Consider the following 25450-nt stretch of genomic DNA (forward strand, 5'->3'; position numbering starts at 1 on the left):
CACAACAGCACACTGGCTGAGCTAATAGCGAGTTGTTACAAACAAAATAAAACGAAAGCTGGCTGTATGAAGTCCAACAGTTTCTTTGCCACAAATATTAAAATTTGGCAAATTCTTCTTCAAAGCAGAGACAAAAGCAGCCCCTCCTCTCTACCAGCAGTACTTGCAGCAGTAAATCACATCAGCAGCAGGAGGAAAGACTGATACTGGTAGTGACTGATGTCTATGTTCTTCATTCTTTCTAAACTTCACTCAGTATTTTCATGTCAGAAATATTATTTATTTTATTGACATTTTAGATTTGTTTCCAGTGAGATATTATTGAGTTTATATAAAGACTTTGTTGTTGTAAACATTACTGTTTTTGCTCTGGAAACATTTAGTTATATTTAAAATGTAAATCAATTCTAATCCTGTTCTGATTACTTCAGGGCATAGCGTTAACTTCATCAGTGAGCATATTTGTTTGACTTTTCTTCTTGCTAATGTCTGAGTGTACTGTGAAAAACTACAACCAGCGTTTTGTTTTTTTTTTTAATTAAATTTAAATTTTTTAATTAAATTAATTACATTTTTTTAAATGTGAAAATGGATAGTTTTTATTCAAATAAAATCAAATTTTCTTGGGGGGGGGACCCCCAAACCCACCAACTGTGTAGAGGCATTTCATTACTTGAAATTTATTACAACTACAGCTATCTGGGCCTCCAGAGTCCTTCTGCTGTCAAAAGCTCCTGTAAATTATCACACACACGGCTCAATGAACATGAATAAACCTATCTGGAACTATTCGAAAGTACTTTTAAAGTCATTTCGCTGCTGGTGTGCACAAATACGGGTCCTGGCAACATGGACTCTGCACACGCACAACAGCACTGCCGCTGAAAAAAATCCTGATAGAAACACTGAATAATGATGTAGGTTTGTCTTGATTACAAAAGGAGTTCCTAGAAATCCTATTTTATTACAATTCATTGCAACATTAACACATTTCATTGTATATCTTTTATATATATTTTATTTTACCCTTGTAAAACAAACCTTATTTGATTGTCTTCTAACACATATTATTGAGCACAAAAATAATTCAACATCCTTCCTGCTGATACAGGAGAGGTACAGATAGTGGTCAAACATACACAAAAAGCTGGAGCATTACAAAAGGAAATCCTACCTGTTTTGTGATGACAGTTGTGTTTTTGTATTTTAGCTATGTTCAGGGCTAAAGGGGAACTTCACTATAAGACGGAGAATAATATGATATAAAACAGAGAAAAGAAGCAAAATCTGATATTTGACAAGCTGGAAGCAGAGAGTGTTTGTGCTTGATAATGACTTTTGATTGTATTATCTGTTGATTGATTAAATTAAACCAGTGTAATAAAACAAGTGTTAGTTGCGGTAAATAATTTCACCTTTTGAGTTCTATTAATTTCCCTGCTGAAAAGGGAGGCCATGGCTCCTTTCATGAGTCCTGACGACAATATTCCAGCATTGGTGTGTGGAGGTTGGAGACTGTAAATAAAAGACAAATGTTTTATGGCAGGGGCGAGTGAGAAAGGAGTGAAAGACCTGCCAACAGACAGCCCATATAAACCATGCTTCAATAAACCACTTCCTCCAACCTCCTTTCATTGACTGAACCGAGGGAGAGCCGGCATTTACAGCTCAGTTCCTGTTATTTGGTGGTGGCTACCCCGACTATCAGCACCTCCTCCCCCTTCCCCATCCTTTCATGCCGGCAGCAGCAGCCAGCCTGCAGCTTTCATGGCTCTTGCTTTCTTTGTGTTCCACCTATACAAGTAGGTATGATTTCTGAGGAATCGTAAAACAATTACTGGCAAATTCCTGCAGCTCTTTGATTTCTGCCAGACACTGGAAGAGGGGGACAAGGAGGGGGGGGTCTCAGGGTCCTTTGCTCACCATGTCGGTTATTTTCCTTCTCATATTTACTACATAATGTACACACCGAATCTGAAAGTGCTCCATCATAGAAGGTCTCAGAAGAGTCTGAATCATAGAGAAACTACCAACCGGATCACATGACCTGCTCTGGTTTTTCTTGACATGTGTCCTGTGGGTTTCCCAGTAATATATCAAACTGGACTCTTCCTGTTCCTTCATTTAAAAAAGGAACAGCTGAAAGTTTTGGTTAATCATTGAATCATTTTTCAGCGAACAAGGGCACAAACAATGATCTGTCAGAACGGTTCCATATACTAGTCACCAGGTTACTACAGGTTGGATGGAATTATTTTAAATATGTAAATGCGTCGCTCCGTGTAATGATCTCCTCTTTCATCCACTTTCCTCATGAGAGGTTTTTGTCAAGCACGTGCCTACATGTAACAAGACTGAGAGTCTACAGTAATGTTAGAGCCTCTGTGAGGCTGTACGTCAGCTAAATGCTCACATCAACATGCTAACGTGCTTTTTTTGTTGATTTAGCTTGTTAGCATGCTAACATTTGCTAATTAACTGTAAACACAAAGTACAGCTGAGGTTGTATTAAGACATAAAGCAGAGTACTGGACAAAATTTAATTTTACTAGATGATGACACTAAATGAAAAGTCATAGGATCAACCGGTTACATGCATGTAAATGTAAGTGCATGCAAACACACTGAATGTTCCTGTACACTGACCAGGCAGAGGAATAAAGAGAAATATGGTTAATAACCAATAAAGGAGACAGGAATAAAAAAATGCCAGAGTCTATTTAATTGAAGTTTTAGGAGAATTTCAATCTAGCCTGAAAGCTGTATTCATTTTTTTGGCCACTTGGGGGTTGAGAAGCTCACCACTGATAGATGGACTCAGAGCAACATTAGCATTCATTTAGAATCGTGTTTCTGGCCATGTGACAAATACAAGTCCAATATTCACTCTCATTATTTTAAGCCTGGGATGAATTGAAAATGTGTGGGGTATTTCCACACTGGCTGAAAGAAAGACAGAGAGAAGAGAACTGCAGAGACTAATTCTAATTTAAAGAGAATTTAAAGATGTCTGATGAAAATGGTCGGGGCAGCATTTGAAAGCTAGAATAGACAGGAGGCTGCTTTACAGCTCGCAATACAAGTATTTCAACTGTACACGCATGCACGCAGCTGATTGGCTTCTTCTTTAGCAAGTTCATCAATCTCTAGTATTGTAATCACTTGTAGGGTGGAACACTTAATAGCAGAGGAGACTTCTTGACATGTTGCATGCTTCATTATGAAATGTCACTGGGATTTTACTAAAGGATGGAAGCTATGATGATGTCAGAGAGTCAAAACAGTGGAAGACAATAACAATTCACAGGACAGCATCCTTCATCTCCTGTGAGGATATCAATCCCAGTATCATCACATTAACAAAGCCACAGCAAAGAGGAAAGGAATGCTCTGCAGCTTCTGAGACATATTTCAGCCTGAGGATCTGCATCTTATGTATAGGTCACTGCAGTGACTTGACTTATGTGGTATGTGCACACAAGCCACAAATTAAGCCTGAGTGGAGGATGAGGGAAGTTAAAAGGTTTCATGCGAGCGTTCCACAGAGCCCAGGAGATGGCCAGAGGCTAACATGTTGGCCCAATCATTAAAGCATCAATCTGTGTGTGTGTGTGTGTGTGTGTGTGTGTGTACACTGTATGGGGCTTATACTGTCACCAATCTGGCTAACAGAACACTCTTTCTTTAAGGAAACGAGATACTCGCTCACTGTTAACACATTCCCTCGACTATTGTTGTCTACTTTGTCTTCAGTTACAGAAAGTCGGTTTCTCTGAGGTCTTTTTTTAAAAAGCCTCAGATACGAGGTGTGCATGCATGCAGCTTTAAATAGTTTCAAAGTGTAATCGTTGATGAAACTTTTAGAAGTCACAGGCCGCAATAATTTGGAAGTATTTTCAGACGTTAGGTTTCACTATTTCAAGAGAAAAGCTGTCCAGGGTTAAGACTGACCTATAGGTTTTATCTCCTTGAATAAAGAGCAGTGCATAGCCGCTTCCCTAAAGGCTCGCCAAGGGATACGTAAGATTGAAGACAATCACAGTCATTTTATGATATCACATAAATAGATCACAGCTTCTTACAAACGATATGATGAGTAACTGCTGGTAAACATATGTGTCCGTGCTGATCCTCAGGATAAGAGAAGATAGGGCTGAGATTTTCTAATAGGGGTGTAAAGGTACGTGTTATCTTTCTGAAACGTTTGGTAGAGGAGCTTACGTTTGCTTTCTTTAGTATGGTACGCGCTGTGAGCCAAATATTTACTATTGAATTAGCCTCATGCACTCTAGAGCAAGTTCCAACGGAGCAGCTTTGGCAGTGGGACAATCCATGTTGGGTTAGCCCCTGGATGTACAGCTCATACAGCACATGTCTAAAAATAGAGCTGGAAGAGCATCTATCGCTTCTCTTAACTTTCTGTTAAGTTACAGTGACATTGGACTAACAGAGGTAGATCAGACCAGTACTGTGTGCAGACTTTTGCAGCTGGGTATGTTTCTGGAAACATAAATAATCCAACAACACTGTTTGAATCTTAGTATAATGTTTCTGAATGTACAGTATGATGTGCCTGCCTTGTAGAAATGTGAACAAGCTGTAGTTGTCCAGGAATGATCCACTGTTCTGTATAAACTAGCACACGCTGCAGCTCTACATGAACAACCACGAGCTGTACTCTTCCAGGAATCACTTTATTATCAGAATATTCTTCTGACATTTGTCTTGCGTTTCACATAAATAACAAAACACAACATTTAACCAAACAACAAAATAAATACTACAACATATATTACATCAGACATTATGAATAAGTGGCTGCAGTGCACCCATTTACTCCACTGTCTTGTATAAACTAGCACAACCCACACTTGTCCAGGAATTATTCATGTCCCTATATGATGACACAAGTTTATTCATTAGGATAAACCCCTTGAGATGAAGCATTTCCTTTTTGAGGAATGACTACAACTTGCAGTCTTCCAGGAATTATCCACTGCCCTGGCAATTGACAGATTATTTACATTTTTCAAAATAAATGACAAAAATGTTATTCTGTTTCTTCCATTTTCCCTCCTGTATTAAGAAAAAAGTATCAAACCATAGCCCTAAAACTGAGGTTACACCCTCACTTCTAATGCTAAGTTTCTAATGCTTGAAAAGCATGAACACTGACATGTAACACAGTTTTTGATTACAAAGCCAGGCAGGCTGATACAGCACCTCATTCTTTTTTTTTTTTTTTTTAAACCAGGACAAATCTTAGTTTCAAGTGGATTTTTTCCTTTAACAAAAAGCACCTTGGTCTTAAAAAAACACAAAAAGAAGCTCAGCTCTTCTGTGTCGTTCCTGCTCTGCACACACCACAAATCTCTCACTCTTTTCACTGAGCTCGCCCATTTCTTTCCCATTACACTGTGTCTTACATCTTTCCATAAAAGTGACAATCCTCTGAAATATCACAAACACCTTTAAAGGGATGCCATCTCCAGAGTAGATTAAACGCCCGGCCGAGGCACCAAATGAGGTGCTTAAGCAGCGTGAGCCGCTGCCGCCTATTGCCAAAATAGCACCCCCTTCACTGGTTCCAAAGAGCTTCTTTACCTCCATTTGTTGAAACGGCATTGCCATTTGGCCGTCTCCATGGCAACACCTCAACGCTGGCCCGTTAACCGCATGGCAATAATGAAGCGCGGTGGCAGCTTTACTGACTGATTCGTCATTAATCTTAATGTGTGTCTGGCAGCTTCTCTTGAGCGGCACAACAAATCACCATAGCGTGGGAGGAACAGTGGCAGGAAGTTACGCTCAGGGTCTCTTATCACTTGCTCCTTCTCACTGCTTTCTACAGTTTCACTGCTACACCTTATGTGTGTGTGTGTGTGTGTGTGGAAATTCATAAAAGTGATGACACCTTGATAAGAAAGAACAGTCTTTGAGCAATAAGGAAACAGCTGATGTGGAAAAGCTGTTTGAAATCCCATCAAGCGTTTGCCAGCGTGCCGTACGAGCCTACCTGTCGTCAGCATCTTTACGGGAGCGACTAAAGCGCAGCTGACGCTCGTCTAAACAACGCACGCCTCTTAAATTAAAGCTGAGAGTGAGCCAAGTGGCAATGATAGATTTCATTACTCTTTGAAATCTGTACAAGAGGGTTTGAAATATGATTATGGCTTCCTCCTTTCACTTGCCCTTTTTTTTTTTTTTTTTTCTGTGAAACCCTGACAGGCCGTTGGGGATCCCTGCACATGACAAATGCTTTCCTGCTGCCATCCCAGCTGCAGAATCATGATGCAAGGTTCACACACCTAACCTCCACTTCTCAAACACTGCTGTCAGTTATTTAAAAAGGAAGATGAGGGTGAAGATATGTCAGCGCGCACACAGCTTTCATTCAAATGTGTCAGGTCAGGTTGTTTATGTTTCTTACCTTAAAAACAATGAAATGATGAAAGAAATAATGAATTCAGGCATGAAAATCTTATTGTGCTGCCTTTGACAAACCAGATGAAACAGGGAGAAGTAAAAAAAAATGACGTTCTGCTCCATTTAGTTTCCTCCCTGCGACGTCCCACTCCTCGTGTTAACTATCAGGTTTCCCAGGCTACGCAGCATGTAACCAATCACAGCTACTCTCCTATACCTCCGCAAATATCCCTACTGTTCATAAAAGTCAAAGAAAATGAAGAGACTCCAAACATAGCACAACATAGCAAAAAAAAAACAAACGTTAGCGCTCAATTTATTCTGACGGCTTCACTCTGTGCTTACAATGTGTTTAAATGCCTTCTGTTATATAGCAGACTGGATGGGGAGTCATGCGAGACATGCAGGTGAGTGACGGGCTTCCTTCTCATGTGAGGAGGGAGTTTCACAGCTGTAAAGTGGGATAAATTAAACACTTTTTTTTTTCTTGACAGACAGAGACAAGAGAAAAGAAGAGTGTGTGTGTGTGTAGTGAGCTGTGAACTTGCTGGACCTTTCAGTAAAGAAAAAGAAAATATTTTATAGTTTCAGCTTCTCAAAGGTGTGGATTTGCTGCTTTTCTCTGTTTTATATTGCAGGATGTCAACATGACATTATTGACACAATCGATGATGTAAAATTTTACTCAGTGGCTCTAAATCTGCAGATGAAGTGATCAAAGTCGTTTTAAAAAACAGTGGAAGAGTGTACAAGGTTGAACTTTAAGACCATCATTTAACAAGCAGATTCTCTTGCGCAGTTTTTAACAAATGAAACCTCGCAGTCATTCTTCCTGATCTATTACACTCAGGGGCCGTGTTTCAACTAGTAACACTGCAGAACATCTAAAGACCTAACAGACCAGGAAGTACTTTGGGCTTGCAATATGTCACCATGTAAAAATACACATGCCCCGAAGACATTGGAAAGATCTCATGGCACGTGTCATGGTGTGAGACTTATTGAAGGTTAAGTATTCTCCTGCTGGGCTTTAAGCCATAGTCTTCCAGCTGCATATCACATTTATCAAGATTGGGCCGGAGCAAAAAAAAAAAAAAAAAAGTGCAGGGAGAAGGATGCAGTCTGCAGAAGCCAAAACTCATTTGGTACATTGTAATCAAAGGCTTTTAGGAGAAACTTTAAGCTTTGAAGGCTCCGTATCAGGAGATAAGAACTTGATTTATAGACTGCTTGGGGGTATTGGGGTAGATGAAAACAGGAAAAGATTTCCAACATGCTTTGTGCACCGGGCTTGTTTCAAAAACACATATTTCTCAGATATTGTGACAGCTCAGAAATCCATCAATTTCTGGACTGGTTATCAATCAAGCATCCGGGTGATATATATGCACATGCCACATTAGACTTTAGGACCCATCAGGTGTTCCCAGCAGCTCAGAAAGAGTTGAAAAAAAGTGACTGTGATTGTTTGGGTCAACAAGCATACCAAATAGTCCCCCACTGCAGGAAGTAAAAGAGTCCTTCAGCACATTGCTTGCTGTGTTTCAGCCATGTCTAAACCTGTCTACTATCTGAAACTACACAGAAGGAACACAATGTAGACTCTGGTTTCCTTCCAGTCAAAATGCTGAGAAGGTTCCAAAGTTACTATAAAGGTTTTGTGCTTGCAGGAAAAAAAAAAAAAAAAAAAGTTCAGCCAATGGAACTTTTGTTCACAACACTGATTGTGTTCAATGCCTTGGCAGGTAGAGTCGACACATTTTCTATCAACATTCAGCTCTTTAAGATGTACATTATCATCCATCTATATTCTAGAGTCCAATCTACTGCATGTTTTACATATTTCATCTCCTGCGAAGTCAAGAGAGCAGTGTGAGGAGGCAGGTCACACAGTACCATACATAGTTATTAAAGCTGGGATAGGTAGTGTTCTGGAAAAGGCACAAAAAAAAAAAGACATAATTTGAAAATACAGCCTTCTTCCTGCAGCTCCCCCCCCCCCTCCTCTCTGACCTAAGCCCCTCCCACCAGACAAGCATGGGCATATGCACACGCTTCATTCACACACACACACACACACACACACGCAACACAACAGTGTTTGGTAAAGAGCTCAAACACACAACTTTCTCTCAAGGCACAACAGCCTTTAGTAAACAGTAAACGGTAAACAGGACAGCCTCTCAACTGTTTGAAATCTGCCTCAAAAGTAATGAGCGTCCCATCTCCCTGCTTGAATTCGAGTGATATCGTGTTTCACTTCTGGGAGCCGAGTTCACTTCCATTGAAAGTCTCTGGCTCTGGCGTTGTTGATAAGATTATGTATTGTTCAGTCTCCCCCGCACTACAGGCAATAGTCCCATGATTGCACATTGCTTTTCATCCTGCTTTCTGTTGATATTCTTTTTCTTTTTGTCTTTTTTTGAAGAAGCACCATGGAGAGTATTTTCAGTGATTTTTGCAGGATTACATGTGAAGACAACAAACATGTCATCACTGACTGGCAAACGAGAAAAGATGGAGAAAGAGTGAGAAATGCTCACATTAGCATTCTAACATGCTCTCAGTGATAATACTAGCAGGTATAATGTAGCAGGATCATCATGTTAGCCTGCTAACATTTGCCAATTGGCACTAAACACGAGATACACCTGAGGCTGAGTGGAAGGTGATGAGTTTTGCAGGCACTGGGCAAATTTTAACTTTGATCTAATGATGACATTAGATGAAAAGTCAGGAGATCACTAAAATGATTAAAATACATCCTCTGGGAAACATGAACATGTGAACCAAATTCACAGCAATCCATCCAATGGTTGTTGACATATTTTAGTCTGGACCAAAGTGGTGGACTGACCCACTGCTTAATAACAAGATAATTACAAGATAAAATATTCACTGATGACTTTCGATATCTGTAGAGTGCTTACTTTGATTTTAACGTTCTAATTATGAGTTAGTGACGGCAGGCTTCAGGCTGCTGCCAGCAGGTCGTCCTCTGTGTACAGCCGGGCTGCGGTGCACACAGACGCAGGGACCAGCCAGAGGACGAGCGCCACTTAGAACCAGAACCAGAGCAACCCGCCTGCCGTCTGGAGAGAGACACACGGAGAGCAGGCAGAGCAGGCAGAGAGCAGGAGAGTTTCTGCCAAAAACAAGCACCAAGACTCGGGGAGACACGAGAGCAGCTGCTCGCTAACAGCTACGTGTGTTCACAACAGAGAGCAGGAGAGAGGACAGATGTCTCACTCCGCTGCTCTGTGCTGTGACTCTCTATCAGACAGTCACAGAGCAGACTTTCAGTTTGTAATTGTAGCGTCTGTTGTCTAACTGAGTATTGATAATATGCCTAGTATTTCTGATTTGATGAACGGGGGCACTAATACGTGAAAATGAACTAAATGGTAGGAGTTGACTGATTATCAGCCTGGCTCATTATCAGATCCAATGTTCAGAATTTTTATCATTATCGGAATTGTTATTTTTTAAAATCTGATTGTCGATATGCGCTGCTTTAGCTCTGATGCATGTCAGCACACAGCACTACCTGATTGGTTATACTTCATGAGTAATAGCCTATCAACACTGTAGGCTGTGCGTGCTACTGTGCCACAGACAGCACAGAGAAGCATCTGCAGACTGGAGCAGCTCTGGTGAGCGAGCAGAGCTGGGTTTCAAATGTAAGGCAGCAGATATTGCTGAAGTTGCAATAAACATCACAATCCTCTACGCTGAAGTTGCAAAAACATCACAATCTTTTTCAATTTTTCCCAGTTAAACTGCTGAAAATGCCTGAATAATGCACCTTGTTGCAGTGATATAACGTAAGTTAAGCTAACGTAGAGTCTCGTACAGCTAACTTGAATGCAACAGCGAACGTCAACAAGTTCATTTGTTGAACCATAATTTATCCACCTGACTACAACATGTCACTTATCAGGGTGGTCATACTCTCAGTCTCAACCCATGACGACTAGTATTGTTAGTGAAGAACTGTTAGAGGGTTGGAGGGTTGTTGTTAGACACTTTAGGTGTTATGGAAGTGCATCTAAGGCCTGTGTTAATCCATACACAGACTGCACAGATGGTGAACAGTCGTCAGAGTTGAACAGTGACTTCTATTGCACATATTCAGCTATAGTAATCATTAATAATGAAGTAGCCTAGTTTTGAATGACAGCTTCCTTGCTACACATTGTTAATATATAACATTTAAACAGTGGTGGAATAAGTACTCGGAAGTACTCGGATCATTTATTTAAGTGATAGTATCAGTACCACAATGTAAAAATACTTAATTACGAGTAAAAATCCTGCATTTAAAATCTTAAAAGTAGAAGTATTACCAGCTACATTTACTTTAAGTATTAAAGTAAAAGCACTCATTTTACAGAAAATCAGGCTGTGACTGATATAATAAGTAAGTTGAACAAAAACATTAATACTGATATACTGATAAGTTGATGCATAAGCAGCATTTTATTGTTGTAGCTGCTGGAAGTGGAGCTAGAGACAGAGACAGAGACATCTGAAACATGACAAAGAGACACCAATACACACTGGGGTCAACCACTGGTTTAATCTTTAACAATGTGTTGTAATTTATAAACTCATCATTATGTTATTTTATGTAAAATCTGCATCTGAAAGCTGTCAAATAAATGTAGTGGAGTAGAAAGTACAATATTTCCCTCTGAAATGTAGTGGAGTGGAAGTATAAAAAAATATCAAATTAAAATATTCAAGTACAAGTACTTGAGTAATTTTACTTAGTTACTTTCCACCACTTAATTTAAATAATTGAAACCAACTGTAGGCTTTCCAAAGGTGTTTTGCTGTAATAAATGAAGCATAATTGCAGGTTAAAATCATGTGTTCTAAATTTTGACACCAAGATTTTCATTTTTACTGCAAATGTATATTGGTTCTTAATATAGGTTATCAGCCTCCTTGATTACTAATAATCATTATGAGTCCTAAAAAAAAAACATATCAGTTGACCCCTACTAAATGGATTTTATTTGTATAAAAAAAAGCAGGGCTGGTGAGCAAGTACTGTAATGGGTGTAACAGTGTTTACACGACTACTGTGGCAAGCCTACTGACAGACTGACGTTGCCATCCCTAGAAACACTGTACCAGCATGGCTGAAAAGACAAAACACAAGTTGTCAACTTAAACATTAAAACTGTGTATCAGAGGCCATTTACAAATACTTTTTACTCTTACTGAACCAGAACAGACATCACTGTATTGTAAGTAAAACACTACAGGCGATGGTGTGAGGTTCATGATATGCAGAACATAAAAGGGAATCTTCAAATAAAAAAGACTTTGACCACTATATTTCCACAGGGTTATAATGATATTTCTAGTTTGATGTCACCAATAAAGAATTCTTGATGCTGTTTCCAAGCAAAAACATGAAGTATTGTAGCACCGTTTCCAATAATTTCATCTTGTCAGAGTGCAAACAGTATTAAAGCCATGAGACAAAGATCTCCACTGAAGCCTGACTAATGATGCTTTTATAGGAAGAAACTCAGGAATACCTTGAAAACTGAAACCATAAGTCCATTAATCAGTTACTCACTCCACAGAAGATGTATCGATTCATTGTTTAATCTTTAATTTTCTTAAGCTGACTGTTGGTCAAACAAAACAATCTCAATATGTCAACTTGAGCTGTGAGAAACTGTGTGAGACATTTTCATTTATGACACTTCTCCTAACTGAACCATTAATCAAGCAAATAAAAAGCAGATTAATCAATAATGACAATGAGTGCTGGCTGCAGCCCTACATTCATTACAGTAAAATATGTAATGTTACTGCATGTTGTCCAGACTGTCTGCATACAGGTGTGGCAGAAGAGGAACCACCTGACTGAGCTGTTCATCACTGACTGGCAGATATTTTACTGGTCTTAATTGACATCAATAAAGAACTTGCCTGACTACTGTACGGATGACTGTAAAGTAAAGAGAGAAGTAAATAAATCAAATGTTCTTGTGCAAACTACAGTCCTGTGTAATTACACTATGACATGAGCAATCAACACTGGACCGCTGCCAAGCCCCGCACTCACCAAACCGTTAACTCACAAAAGACTGAGTGGGGTCAAAAACTCCCAACCAGCAGATCTCTTCCTCGCCAGATGCTCCATTAGAACCAGTTTACCCCACACACACACACACACACACACACACACACAAAGACTTATGGTCCCTGTGTTGTGATGGGATTCGGCAGGTTCACCAAGTTAAAATTTAGACCTTTTTAATACCATTAACACCTGTTTCACTATCATACCGGCCAAAATATGAAAGTGTGATGGAAAACCAGTATGGACGATATATTTATCATTGTTATTTCACATTTTCTCAGTATTTTCCCGACAGGAAATGACAATAATTTGATTAATGATTTTGTAGTTTTTGCTAAGATTGACACTGTGAGAGGATGAGCTTCCCAGCTGCTGTAGCTCCACAAAAAAAAGGATTAAACAGCTTCCTGCTGCACGATCCACTGTCAGAACAATTCTTTTAGTTTACAGATGGAGAACGTGTCCTGCCAGCCTGCAATCAGATAAAAAACAGTTATAACTAACATTACTGCTAGTGCCTACGGCAGATAAGAGAAAATACTGAAGGCTTTTATACATGAAATTGAAGATTTTTAGAGGAAGTTGAAGGTAATAATTATTACAGAGAAATGTGGTGAAAAGTGTTAAACAGTGACCGTGGATTCAGAGCTTTGTTCACCAACAACAGTGTAAAACAGACAGTCAGAAATGTAGAACCGCTTAATGTGACTTTTGCTACCGCCCACATCTGTAAAGCAACCAATCAGAATAGAGCATGACCTGATGAACAATACAGCACATGTAGATAACACATTAGCATACAGTATCTATGCAAAGCGTCATTTTTTGAATTCAGTTAAAAAATGTGTCATGCAGTGAACCTGCAACATCAAGTCCCTCCAGGATTTCACACTGGGGTTCTTGTGTGATTACTGTCGCCAAAACTGTTTGATTTTTGCGGCGGCTTTTCATGTTTTATGTGCTCTTTTTCAGGTTTAATTGTGGGAATTGTGGGAAAAATTGCAATGCAAAGGAAAATAATGCAATTTTTTTAAAACTACTACCAATGAAGAGTCATATGTAATCACTTCCTGTGAGCTGTGATGATGCAAGTTACCGCGACACGAAACTGTTCCAAATCACAAGCGCTCTGTTGATTTGGCAATTTTATTCAGAAGAAGTTGCAGCAATTTAGCAAAATTGCAAGCTCTAGCATTAATTATTGTGATTGCAAAATCACTATTTCCTAGAGGGACTGTTTAATGCAGAGAAATCACGAGAATTTTGCAAAAATATTCTGCAAATATTGTAAAGATTGGCTGAATTTGCATTAATTATTGGGATTATGTGTACAGGAGCCTTTACTTTGGCTTGTATCCACATCCATTCATCATGTAACTTACAGCATGTGTGTGTGCATATACAGTGTATGTGTTTACATCTGTTTGTGGTGGAGAGACCACACAACTAAGACCTGGACTTGCTATTCTGCAATACAGCTGTGCCTGCAGAGATGCAACCAAACAAAACCAAGCAAATATCCACGTTAATCAAGTTACGCTCATCACTCCTCTGCATTTACACAACACAACCCCAAAACCAAGCAGCTCCTACACACCAGCTCTGTCTGTTTCATGTCCAAAAGCTGCATCACATATGATTACTCCTGTTTGAAGAGGTTGGAAACCAACATATCTATATGCAGATTTCCAACATTTCCATTACAGAGACAAGGGTACACATGACTTATATCATTTGCCACAACCAACACTTTCTGCACATAGAGCCAAAAGCTAGAGCCTTTTCTCCACAATGTGCATTTGAGCAATTGGATTTCTTACACATCTGCTTAAAGCGACAGTACAACCTCCAGAGGTCTGAGTTCAGTGTCAGCTCTACTAAGGACACTGTGGATGCCTCCTGAAGGTCTCCTCTCTCTCTCTCTCACACACACACACACACACACACACACACACACACACACACACACACACACACACACACACAACTCAAACATCCAGCTGTCCTGAAGAAATAAAAGCCACATAAACGCGCCAAATCAAGCAGAAACAGCAGTTCTTTACCTCTTTTTGGTTTGGGGAAACTTTCGTGCAGGTGAAAAACTACTTTCTCCACAAAGTGCTGGATGTTGCTGTGCTCTGGTCCTCGAACAAACACCATCCAGTCGTGGGTGAAGCCTTCCACAGTGGGTTTCTTTCGGACCTGGGCACGATGACCGAGTTCTAGTTTCACCTGAACAGCACCCTGTGAATAAAGTGATGTTGGGTTACTGCTCAAATTCACGCGGAACTTTAAAAAAAAAAAAAAAAAAAATACTGTGTCATTGTGTGTTAGCACTCTGAACAGACACGTGCACAGACCAGTATAATAATGATAATTTATAAACCGATATTTTAATGTTTTACAATTAAAATTATAAGTTAAAATAAAGCCTTCTATGGGTTGAATATGCAGCTTTTAGTCCTTTTATGCACAGCAGCCTGATACGTTTGGTTGTCTCCCGCACTGGGAGCGTCAAGCCGAACTCTATTCAAAAATCTCCTCATTTAATCTTACTCATCTTATTCATGACTTTTTAATATTAGCTTAAGTCTGCAGGTAAATACACGCTGCACATGAAGCAGCACACATTTCCACAAACTTTAATATAATGAAACATGTTCCCACTACTTTCTGCCATGAGCTAATGTTACATGGCAGTAAAGACATACTGTAAGTTAATGAGAACAAGAAAAACCCTTTTGAGAAAGTTGAATTTTACCCAAATTTACGTGCAGCTTTATGCACTGCGTGTAACATTATGCCGAAGTGGAGGATGGACTGAAATAGCTTTAATTAACGCATTAGCAGAAGCGTATTTCCCTCCGGTAAGCAGAAACATGTTAAACCTGACAGGTTTGTTGGTACAGTTTTGTATTTCTCTGTTCATTCAGGAGAAAGCGGCACGTATCGGCTACAGCTAGCTGCACGGTTTGAAAATCCTTGTTACGGAGTAAAAAACACCGACTCCTCCGGTGTGACAAAACAGCAAAATGTCCAAACAGTTACTCCGTCAGACGGGACCGGTCAGCAAATCCTCCATGTGGCTACTCACCGAGCCGGCCATCCTTGAGGCCCCGCGTTACTGTTATTTCATGGAGAACTCGTTTTAAATGAGAGTAGAGGTGAGTACAGTTTGCTTATGACGGCGGACATGGTCTCTCCTGCGCTGAAGTCAGACTCAAGACTTTCAAAGGCTCACCGGCTGTCACCGGCCAGCAATAAGCTACCGTATTTCCGCTACGAACTTTCAAGATAAAACGCTCACTGATATGGTATGTACATTTAGTTTCTTCCACAGCAGGGCTTTTCATATATGATGCGAGTCTGTACATATGTTGCAGTTTTCTTAGTGTGTTTTTACTATTTTCTTAGTATATTATATTGCTTTATATTTTCACTAGATTGTGCCCTATGTGTGTGTGTTGCACTGTTTTGGTGAAGCCACAGCCCTCCTGTTGTATATGTGTCTGCACAATGTGTAATGACAATAAAATTTAATTGAATTGAATTGAACTGCTGGGTGGAGCCAGGATTTTATCCTCCCTTAAACACCCAGAAAATTTATACTGTACCTGACATAAAAAAAAAAGTCTTATTTGTAATTTTCACATCTTCTAAATGTTTCTTCACAGCCTTCTCCGCTCTGCCAGAAATAAAATTCTGCTCAGGGGAAATACTTAATTTATATATTTTGTTGGCCTAAAAGTAGTTAGCTTACATATACCAAGTGTCTGTTAACTGCCTTTATAAAATCCACCATGTCAAATTAGTACATTGTAACAAATGCGTGAAACAGTATTCACCATAATATCATGCTAGGGTCTATATTTTGAGGTTTTAAAAAAGTTTTTGGGGGAGTTTTTGAGCCTTAATTGTAGACAGATGAGAGGAAATGAGGCAGGCAGAGATGCAACAACACATTAATGGTCAGCATCTTCCCCTCAACCCTCACTCCATGGGTGCCCACAGGGTCTGGAGCTTTTATTACTGAATTATGAGAATGATTGGATTAAGATCTCCATGGCCCTTGTGTGTTGAATGCAATTCAATCCTATAACAACACAGTGTTATTCTCTGGCCTTGCTTGATGGATGTTCACACTGTCTGTCATTACATTTCACATGTTTTATTTGCATATTCATGACACAGGGAGCAACATGCAGACCTGAAACGACCATAATATAACAACTGCTCTTTGTAAGACCAATCAGTCAAGGGTCTCATATTTCTTTTTAAAAACATGTTCTTTTAATTAACTTTAATTTACTAATCAGAATGTACATCAACTTGTTGTTCACTACTGCTTATTTGCCATTTGTACCTGCCAAACTACTGAGAAATGACTGAGGAATGTAGTTCAAGTAAAGCTTCATTCCAAACCACTCAGTGGTACAATGTTCTTTTTTCTTGTCTACTACTCTCCAATCTTTTATTTTTAACATAAAATCCTCTCCTTTCCGTTACTTCTCCAGCTCAATGCGGCTACCTTGACGGTGCTGAGGCGTAGAGCGCACGCGCAGCTCGATGCACCCGCTGGGCCAGCATACAGAGCACGAGACGGGAAAAGCCAATGAGAGAGCAGCAGACACGAACAGTCTTCCAATCAGGTGGCCTTCCTGTAATTATGTTGCCTTCAGGTCCCGGGGGGAAACCGGCGAATGAAGCATGTGTTAGCAGTTTATATGTGTCGTACAAACTTGTTTAAAGCCGTCAAACGCCAACATTCACGAACGACGTGTGTGATTAAAATTTTATTGTGACGCAATAATACATCGTCTGTACCTGATTTTAAACAGATAAACCCGAAAGACAAGTTCTATCAGCTATTTTAAAGCGAAGGTGTAATTATAATGGTTGATAATAGGTCTTTATCCTCCTATTATTCGGAAAAAAAACTATCCACAACGTGTATTTCTTTGACAATCATATTTCCCCTTGTAGACTGTACGTATATATGTATGCACAGCAGCAAAAAATTATCAAAATATGTTCACATTTTTTTTGAGAATGAATCACTATTTATGTAGAGCTGCATCAATTTGTTGATTAATCAATTAGTCAATTGCCAGAAATTTAATCAGCAACTCTTTTGTTAATTTATTAATTTCTTCAAGCAAAAACTGAATATTTTGGAGTTTTGGCATATTGGTCGAACAAGCAATATGATGACATCACCCCTGGCAGTGGAAAATTAAAATGGGCACTTTAACTATTATCTGATATCTACAAAATTCATTGATTAATTGAAAAAAAAAAAAAAACCCAAACAAATAATGAATAATCAGCAATGACTGGTAATGAAAAATATCATTAGTTGTAGCTTTTGACCTATTTAAATCTGAATTTTGATTGTTACCATCTCCACTGACAAATAATTTTCAGCATAATACTTATTATGATACCTTGCTACTTTTACTGTATTCTAATTTATTCTATTATGATATTCTATTATATGTAGATTATTGTTCTTCAGTATTCTGTATGGTATTAAAATGTACTCAGGTCTTTCTTGAAAATGAGTCCTCAATCTCAATGGGACTAACATGATTAAATAAAGGTAATGATAATAATTTCATTTTAATATTGGCAGTCATTGACTTCTATACAGTCCACATGTCTCAGTCTTGTAACCCCTTAGTACCCCTGATACAATTATAATTCCTGGAGCCAACCATATTCAGTTGAACTTTCTATATGTAAACATGTTATTTAAAGCCTCAATTAAGTTTTAAATATTATTTTTGACCAAAGATGGATGCACTGTTTCATAGTTATCTGTTTGTGTCCAGGCTGCGCTCTTATCAATTTTGGCCCTCGATACATGCCGTAGTTACATGCGCTTTTCTGGAGGCTGGATGAATGAGGTAAAGTTTGACAGCAGTGAGCAACACGTATAACTTTTATTAGTTTTATAGAGGAGGCAAATGTATTAATGTTACTCAGCCTGCTGCAGGAGGAAGTACAGTCCACTTAATTACTATATATAAACCGCCGCTTGTGTAGCCTTAGCTTGTGTTGATAACTCCAGTGTAGCTATTAGCCGATGCAGTTAGCTGCAGACAACTTAATATGCTCGCTTGTTTCTTGCCTTTCACTTTATTATTATTATTACCAACTAGTTCAGGTTGTTGTAACTTTTCATCTTATAAATATTCGAGCTAAAGTGCTTCCACAACTGGTTTCGTATGTGCGACATGTCGCCAGCATCAGGACCACGACTAGCCTGAGAGGTATAGCAAACCCTATTCAGAAATCTATCAATTAAACACGTTTACCTATCAGAATAGCACTATTATGCACAAAACGCCACTGAAAGCTGAAAACAACAGAACAGGAGGCACACTTTCATTCGGCTTAAAGATATTCAACCAAAAGGCATGTTTTTATCGGTCAAATTAAGGTTAGACTAGTGTGACGTAGCAGCATCAGTGTGTTGGCTGATGTAAAACCTGCTGGATGCATAACGTTGAGAAAGGTTTTATGGTGTGTAAGGAAGGTGCTATAAACTGGTGATGATAGTATCTGCAGTCTGGAGTGATACTCTGTAGAGCACGACTAGCAAATCATGATATCATAATAATAATAATGATCACAACAGCAGTAATAAATGTCGTATGCATGGGTATGTAAGCAATAGTGCAAGTGTTAAAGTACACCACAAGTACTTTTTTTGGGATATTTGGTTTGGACTACTCAATCAGAGTTTGCTCTGTGTTTATGCAGTGCTAGTTTTGCTCTGAAAGCCATGTTGGTGGTCCTGTTACTTTGTAAAATGACTGTGCAGCTGAATGTTTTTTAAAAAAAAGACTATTTGTTGTATCACATTAACCTAAATTACTTCCAGTCATTCTCACAGCTATCAAACATTTTCAATTAAAAATGTTATTTTGCATGTACAGTAGTGTTACAAGTTCATATTACCTAGGCAGATTGATACATATGCCAACATAGTATATGAGTTTCGATAAAGATACCAAAACAATACTTTTTTGAGTACCTCACTTTGAGAAGTATTTAATGCATTTTTCATTTATCAAAAGACTAACACTCTAAAATTAAATGTTCTCTAAAGAAAAAGAAAAGAAAGTCTAAATTAGCAAATTTGACCAAAAAAAAGTACCAAAGAAGTATTGTAGTTCAGTACCCAACTCTGATTTATCTTAAGCTCTGTTCTACTACCAAACAATGTTTTATCAAAGTCAGCTCAGTTAACTTATCTTGTAGACTAAATAACAGAATCATATGTACTAGCCACCAGCCACTTGCATGTCTTAAAGGAATAGTTCACCCCAACAGAAAATTGTGACATTGGATTATTGATTCATGCACATGTTTTTGTAGACATATGGTGAAGTTTTTTCTCTGTGGAGTTCTAGAAAGTGCAACAAATGTTGTTAAAGCTAGAGGATATACTGAGGAGTGTAATATTTTCCATATTTTAAAAAAAATAAATCTTTATTTAATCAGGCAGTCTCATTGAGAGTAAGATCTCTTTTCCAAGAGAGACCTGAAAACAAGAAACATTCATAAGACAAAAACACAATCAGCAGACAGAAACACCACACAATAAACAAGAAATCAATAAAAACAGTTCTAAGAATCATAAAAAACAACAGATAATAGAGCTTCAAAATCTCCAAGGTGAATGTAAGACTCAAGTTTGGGGGCAGTTTACAGTTGGTTCCATTTAAAAGGTGCATAGTACCTGAAACCAGTTCTGCCAACATTAGTGTGAACATGAGGGATATCTAAGGTTAAGAAGTTAATGGATCGTGTACTGTAGTTACTAGATTTATATGAGAAAAGAGATGTGAGGTAGTTTGGAAGCTTTACAGATGATTAACATGAGATGTTTTTTCCTCTTGACTGTAAGGAAGTCCAACCAACCTTGAGATACAGACAACAATGGGTGCGACATTTGTCATTTGTAATAAAGCGTAATGCACTATGATTCACAGGGTTTAACTGCTGAAGTGTTGATGGCGTAGCATGACAATGCAGAATATCTCCATAGTCAAGGACAGACATAGTCAACAAGGTTGACTGCACAACAGTTGTACAGTTGGAGGAAGACAGACAACCTTTGATTCTTATCAAGAAGGCTGGTTTGATTTTTAATTTCTGAATCAAATGTTGAATATGAATCTTGAATGATAGTCTGCTGTCAAGCCTAATTCCTAAATATTTGTATGACTCAGCAAGAGTAATATGGTTGCCATTTAAAATTTTAATGGCGGGATAGTCAGAGTCACTGGTGGAGGTGGTGAATACCATGTACTTGGTCTTATCTGCATTTAAAACTAGCCTGTGATTAATGAGTGGTAATTGGAAAGCATCAAAGGCAGACTGAAGATGAGTCAGGGCCTGGGCAGGGATGGAGCCCCAGGCATATAAAATTGTATCAAAATGGACAATGAGTATTGATTAGGAAGAATTATTTATATATATAATGTAAACAGCAATGGACCAAGGATAGACCCCTGTGGAAACCCATTTCTGATGGTAAGATGACTTGACTGCGTAGCATCAGCTAACAGCGGTTTGGTGGAGTCTGATGCCTTCTTGTGCAGCTTAGAAACACTTTCTTGGATCAGAGCTTTGAAACTGTGTGAATATGACTGGCCTTGTCTTTTTATGTTTGTAGTATACAAGTTGTTGTATATGCATGACACTAGTTCAACAAAGATAGAGATTGTCAAGCAGTCTTCCTCTCGCTTTTTGCTGGTGTATTTCTACAATTCTTGGTGCGTTACCGCCACCGATTGTCGATCAGTGCAATGGCGTGAAAACATCTGCAGAAGTGTGTATAATGTCACCCACAGCCTCGAGTGTGTGCTTGTACGTTTTTGTGCACTGACGTGATATATAAAACACCAGGACCTGCTCATGAGAATGTTGCTCCACAGCGCCACTAGTGGTCAAAAACTTCACAGAGTGCCTTTAATTTGTCAGATTTAAAGATATTCTCCATCTCAGGTTTGTCTCAGGTTTTGTTTGTGTCCTAATTACCAACCGTGACTTGTGAACTGATTATCAATTTTTTAGGCATTTTGATCGAGTTTAGCAGTTTTTAATATTATCTTAGGTCTTAAATTCCATCCTTGTTTTTCAGATTTGGGACTGTGTGCTGATTTGTGTAAAGTTTTGTGTACTTTTATTTTGAAGTTTCTATGTTGGAAGCAGCAGAGGCCGGCCATCTATGTTTCTAGTTCTCATTGAATAAGATTCAGGTATCTTGTGATGAATATATTGGTTGTGCTTTTACCCAGTCTGACGGCCCTTTGCCAAAACCTGTTGGTTAAATAAATCCCGAGGTAACATATTGAGATTGTTTTATTCAACCAACAGTCCAAAATCCCAAAATATTCAGCTTACTATTAATTTGACAAACAAATGTATACAATTCTCACATTTAAGAAGCTGGAATCAGTGCATATTTGGCATTATTTCTTGAGAAATAATGGCTAATCAGTTACCAAAATCATCTGCGATTAATTTTCTATCGATCAGCTAATCGATTAATCTACTACTTGTTGCAGCTCTATATTTTTTTCACACTTTCATAAATGTCAAAAATACTGAAAAAACGCTCAGCACAGTATCCCAGAACCCACGATGACATCATTAAATTGCTCGTTGTGACCAACCAACGACCCAAAACCCCAAAATAATTCATTTACATTTAAACAAAATAGAGAAAAGCAGCAAAACATTTCAAAAGCTTAAACCAGAAAATGTTAATAAATGACTAAATTATCATCACATTTGCTATTGAGCAACTTTCTGTTTCTATTGATTATTTTAAAGCATGATAAATGATATAAAATGATGGAATGATTGTCAGTCAAAACTAGCACATAACCAACCAGTTTTATTAACAGCTGTGTCACATGTTGAGGAATACAGGCATCTGGCTGCATTCTGTGTGGCTATGATGATTTCAGGCCTTCCAACATGGCCGTGAAAGGGTGTGTGTCGTGCCACCTGAAAGGCCACTAAAAAAATCCCATGTGCCTGTCTGGCATGTGCAGTTTGCACCAGCGAGTGTCACACAGTAAAGCCTCAGTGGTGTCATTTCTAAAGCACTGTTGGCTCAACACTGTTCATGCTTTGTCCTCTCTTCTATTGCTAATGCAGACCTAGCAGTACAGGCCAGCCTATATTGTTTTGCTGTAAGGTAAATATGCAGTAGAAACCACTGGAACAGTTTGGTGTACAAACTCTTGAAAGTTTAGCTGACCATTGAGAGTCTTTAAATTAGAGAAAAAGCCAGGCACTTCTAAATGATAGCTATCACCTAAAATGTGACAAATGACGAGGATGAGTTGTTGTCATTAGTTTCACTGAAAAGTAAACTTCTACCACCCACGTCCTTGTCAAACTCCACAAAGTGATAACTCATTTTAAAGACTATGAAGCTCAACTTTGCTAGATATACAAGTAGTGACATGCAGGCTAGATATGTCATAATAAAACTGGCATATTCTCTATGAACATCAATAAGCGCTTGATAAAGTCTGTTGGGAGTATAGCTGGATAGCAGCAGGTGCTGCTGACTTACCTGTTTCTGTAGTCAGGAAGCTGTGTGGCAGTGAGAGCCGGTGTTGAGTGTGCAGGAACAGGGTGGTGGACAGTACAGCAAAGCAGCCTGGCTTATCAGTTAGATAACAGTGGGGTTGGGTTGGGTGTCTGTGTTTGGGGAGGGGGTGGCAGGGAGTTAGGCTACATGAGGCTCATATTCCCTGTGTTTATAGTAATGTTAGACCAATATATCGGTTTACACATATTGTTTAAAGACAAAAGTTGGAGGGAAAAGAGACTAAAATATTCAGTTAGGAATAAAACTTTTTTGTTGTATATATCTTTTATTACTTAACCTTAAGGGAATTTATGAGTTGGTTATTTGTAGATAATGGCCAGTCAAACTTCTGTAGGGCTGTGCAATATGACCAAAATCTCATATCACGATACAGGTCATTTTATATCCTGAAACGATACATATAGTGATATAGCACATTTTCTGGTCCGTGTCCTCAGCCACCACCCCCACCCCTCTGGATGAAATGACTCTTCTTGGCTTTTTACTTGCTTTTATTGCACTTACGGTAAGGTCACACAGCGGAGCAGAGGAGAACCAAGTACTCAATAACTACACTTGTTACGTTACTGTAAGTGCAAAAGCTTTGTGAGTAAGAAGCCAAGAGGAGTAATTTATTAATGTAATCCATGCAATAGATCGACAGACTCCAAATGATGAAAAACACTATTGTAAAGAGTGTGATTTGTGACACAACGAAATAAACAATAGACCATAATATGAAACGATATATGTTTTTCTATCATCACACAATATGTATCGTCATATCGCACAGCCCTGTTTTTTGTGTGTGTTTTTTAACAATCTGTCAAGAGAAAGACTTCTTCCATGTTTTAAATGATTACTGACATTAGCACTATCATTGTAAGTTAATCTGTTTTTTTCCCCTCAAATGATTAATTCTTGCTTAGTCTGTAAAATATCAAAAAATAGTGAAAAAGGTCCATCAATGTTCCCCAGAGTCTCAGATGACATCTTCAGATTGCTTTATTGTACAACCAACAGACTAAAACTCAAAGATATTCAATTTACAATGATGGGAAAAAAAGCAAATCCTTTATTATCCGTTTTTTAAAAAGTTCCACCCTGTGGAATTTTTGACCACTAGAGGTGCTATGGAGCAAAGTTTTGATGAGCGGGTCCTCGTTCAAGAAAGTCCTGTATGAGTATGTGGGTGATACAGTATACAGTCTTGCTGCAGGTTTCACCATATTACAGTAATGCGAATAGTAATGTGCTAGTAAAGACAAGGAAAAAAGATTGAAAATGTAAACACAGATGTAAACAATCAAAATCATCAAAAAAGAAAGGACGGTGGATTCTAGTAGAGGAAGGAAATGTATTCCACTGTGTATTCGGCCTCAAGAATACAAGCAATATGTTACATAACGCAGTGTAAACATAACTGTGTTTGTTTACATGAAAAATCTAAGGGAACCTTTAATTTTCTGTTGACTAATTTATTAATTGACTCATCTTTTCAGCACTATTAAAAAGATCTTTACATAATAGTCTGGTAAACCTTTAATCAAACATGCCTCACGCTGCCGTTAGAAGCTGCTGATCAACTTAAAATTACAAAGATCTTTCCTTAAAACCTCCTATCAAAATATTAGAATATTATTACCGCTGCTGTTATTGTTGTTGGTCAGTACCAAAAAAGTACTTGGTAGTTTGATACCCAGCTCTATTCAAAACCCAACAAGACTACGAGTCTACATCCATGCTAGCAGCTTTGTGAGGCTGTTCTTGATATAATTGCGCACCTCAGCAATGTGTTGGTTTAGCGAGCTAGCATATTAACATTTGCTAGTTAGCATTAAACACAAAGTACAGCTGAGGCTGATGGGAATGATCAAAATGACCAGATGATGGCGCTAGATGAAAATTTAGAAGATCCAAGTCATTACAATTCATCCTGTGAGGACCATTATTGTGTGAACCCGATTTTACAGCAATCCAATAGTTGTTGAGATTTTTTAATAAAGAACAAAAAAAATCAAGATCATGGTGGCACTACTGTTGAGATATTTCACTCTGAGCACAAATTTCAACCTTACATAGGAGGATAAGTCAGGAAGGACATCACCAAAGTCAGTAGGAGTCCTCTGGGGACCATGAATGTTTCATACAGTAGTAATCACCCTCATACACGTTGTGGTGGACTGCCAGATAGTCCTTTTGATAAAAACGAACATGCTGTAGCTGGTGAGCAGCTGTGTTGTAGCAGGCCTCAGACAGCTGGTGGTCAGCACCTGCACAGCATATTGTCAGGTCTA

At 38.6% G+C, this 25450-nt stretch overlaps 2 protein-coding genes across 6 annotated transcripts in view; one reads left to right on the forward strand and one right to left on the reverse strand.

Moving 5' to 3' along the window:
* The window catches only part of mllt3 (MLLT3 super elongation complex subunit), a 68121-nt gene extending 44916 nt beyond the window's left edge, over window positions 1-23205 (reverse strand). For 3 of the 4 annotated variants that reach the window (XM_067580039.1, XM_067580038.1, XM_067580040.1), the window contains exons 1-2: window positions 15627-15769; window positions 14596-14776 (exon numbers count right to left, since the gene is read on the reverse strand). In XM_067580039.1, the coding sequence (XP_067436140.1) occupies window positions 14596-14776; window positions 15627-15638 (193 nt within the window). In that variant the 5' untranslated portion in view covers window positions 15639-15769. Of the gene's footprint in view, window positions 1-14595; window positions 14777-15626; window positions 15770-23135 lie in introns of those variants that run through there. The other variant, XM_067580041.1, reaches the window with a different exon arrangement.
* The window catches only part of focad (focadhesin), a 55194-nt gene continuing 48099 nt past the window's right edge, over window positions 18356-25450 (forward strand). Inside the window, exon 1 of one of the 2 annotated variants that reach the window (XM_067580036.1) lies at window positions 18356-18438. The gene's annotated coding sequence lies outside the window, so the exon portion shown is untranslated. Of the gene's footprint in view, window positions 18439-18540; window positions 18805-25450 lie in introns of those variants that run through there. The other variant, XM_067580037.1, reaches the window with a different exon arrangement.

Source organism: Thunnus thynnus, chromosome 22, assembly GCF_963924715.1.
Source record: "Thunnus thynnus chromosome 22, fThuThy2.1, whole genome shotgun sequence".
Classification (NCBI taxonomy): domain Eukaryota; kingdom Metazoa; phylum Chordata; class Actinopteri; order Scombriformes; family Scombridae; genus Thunnus; species Thunnus thynnus.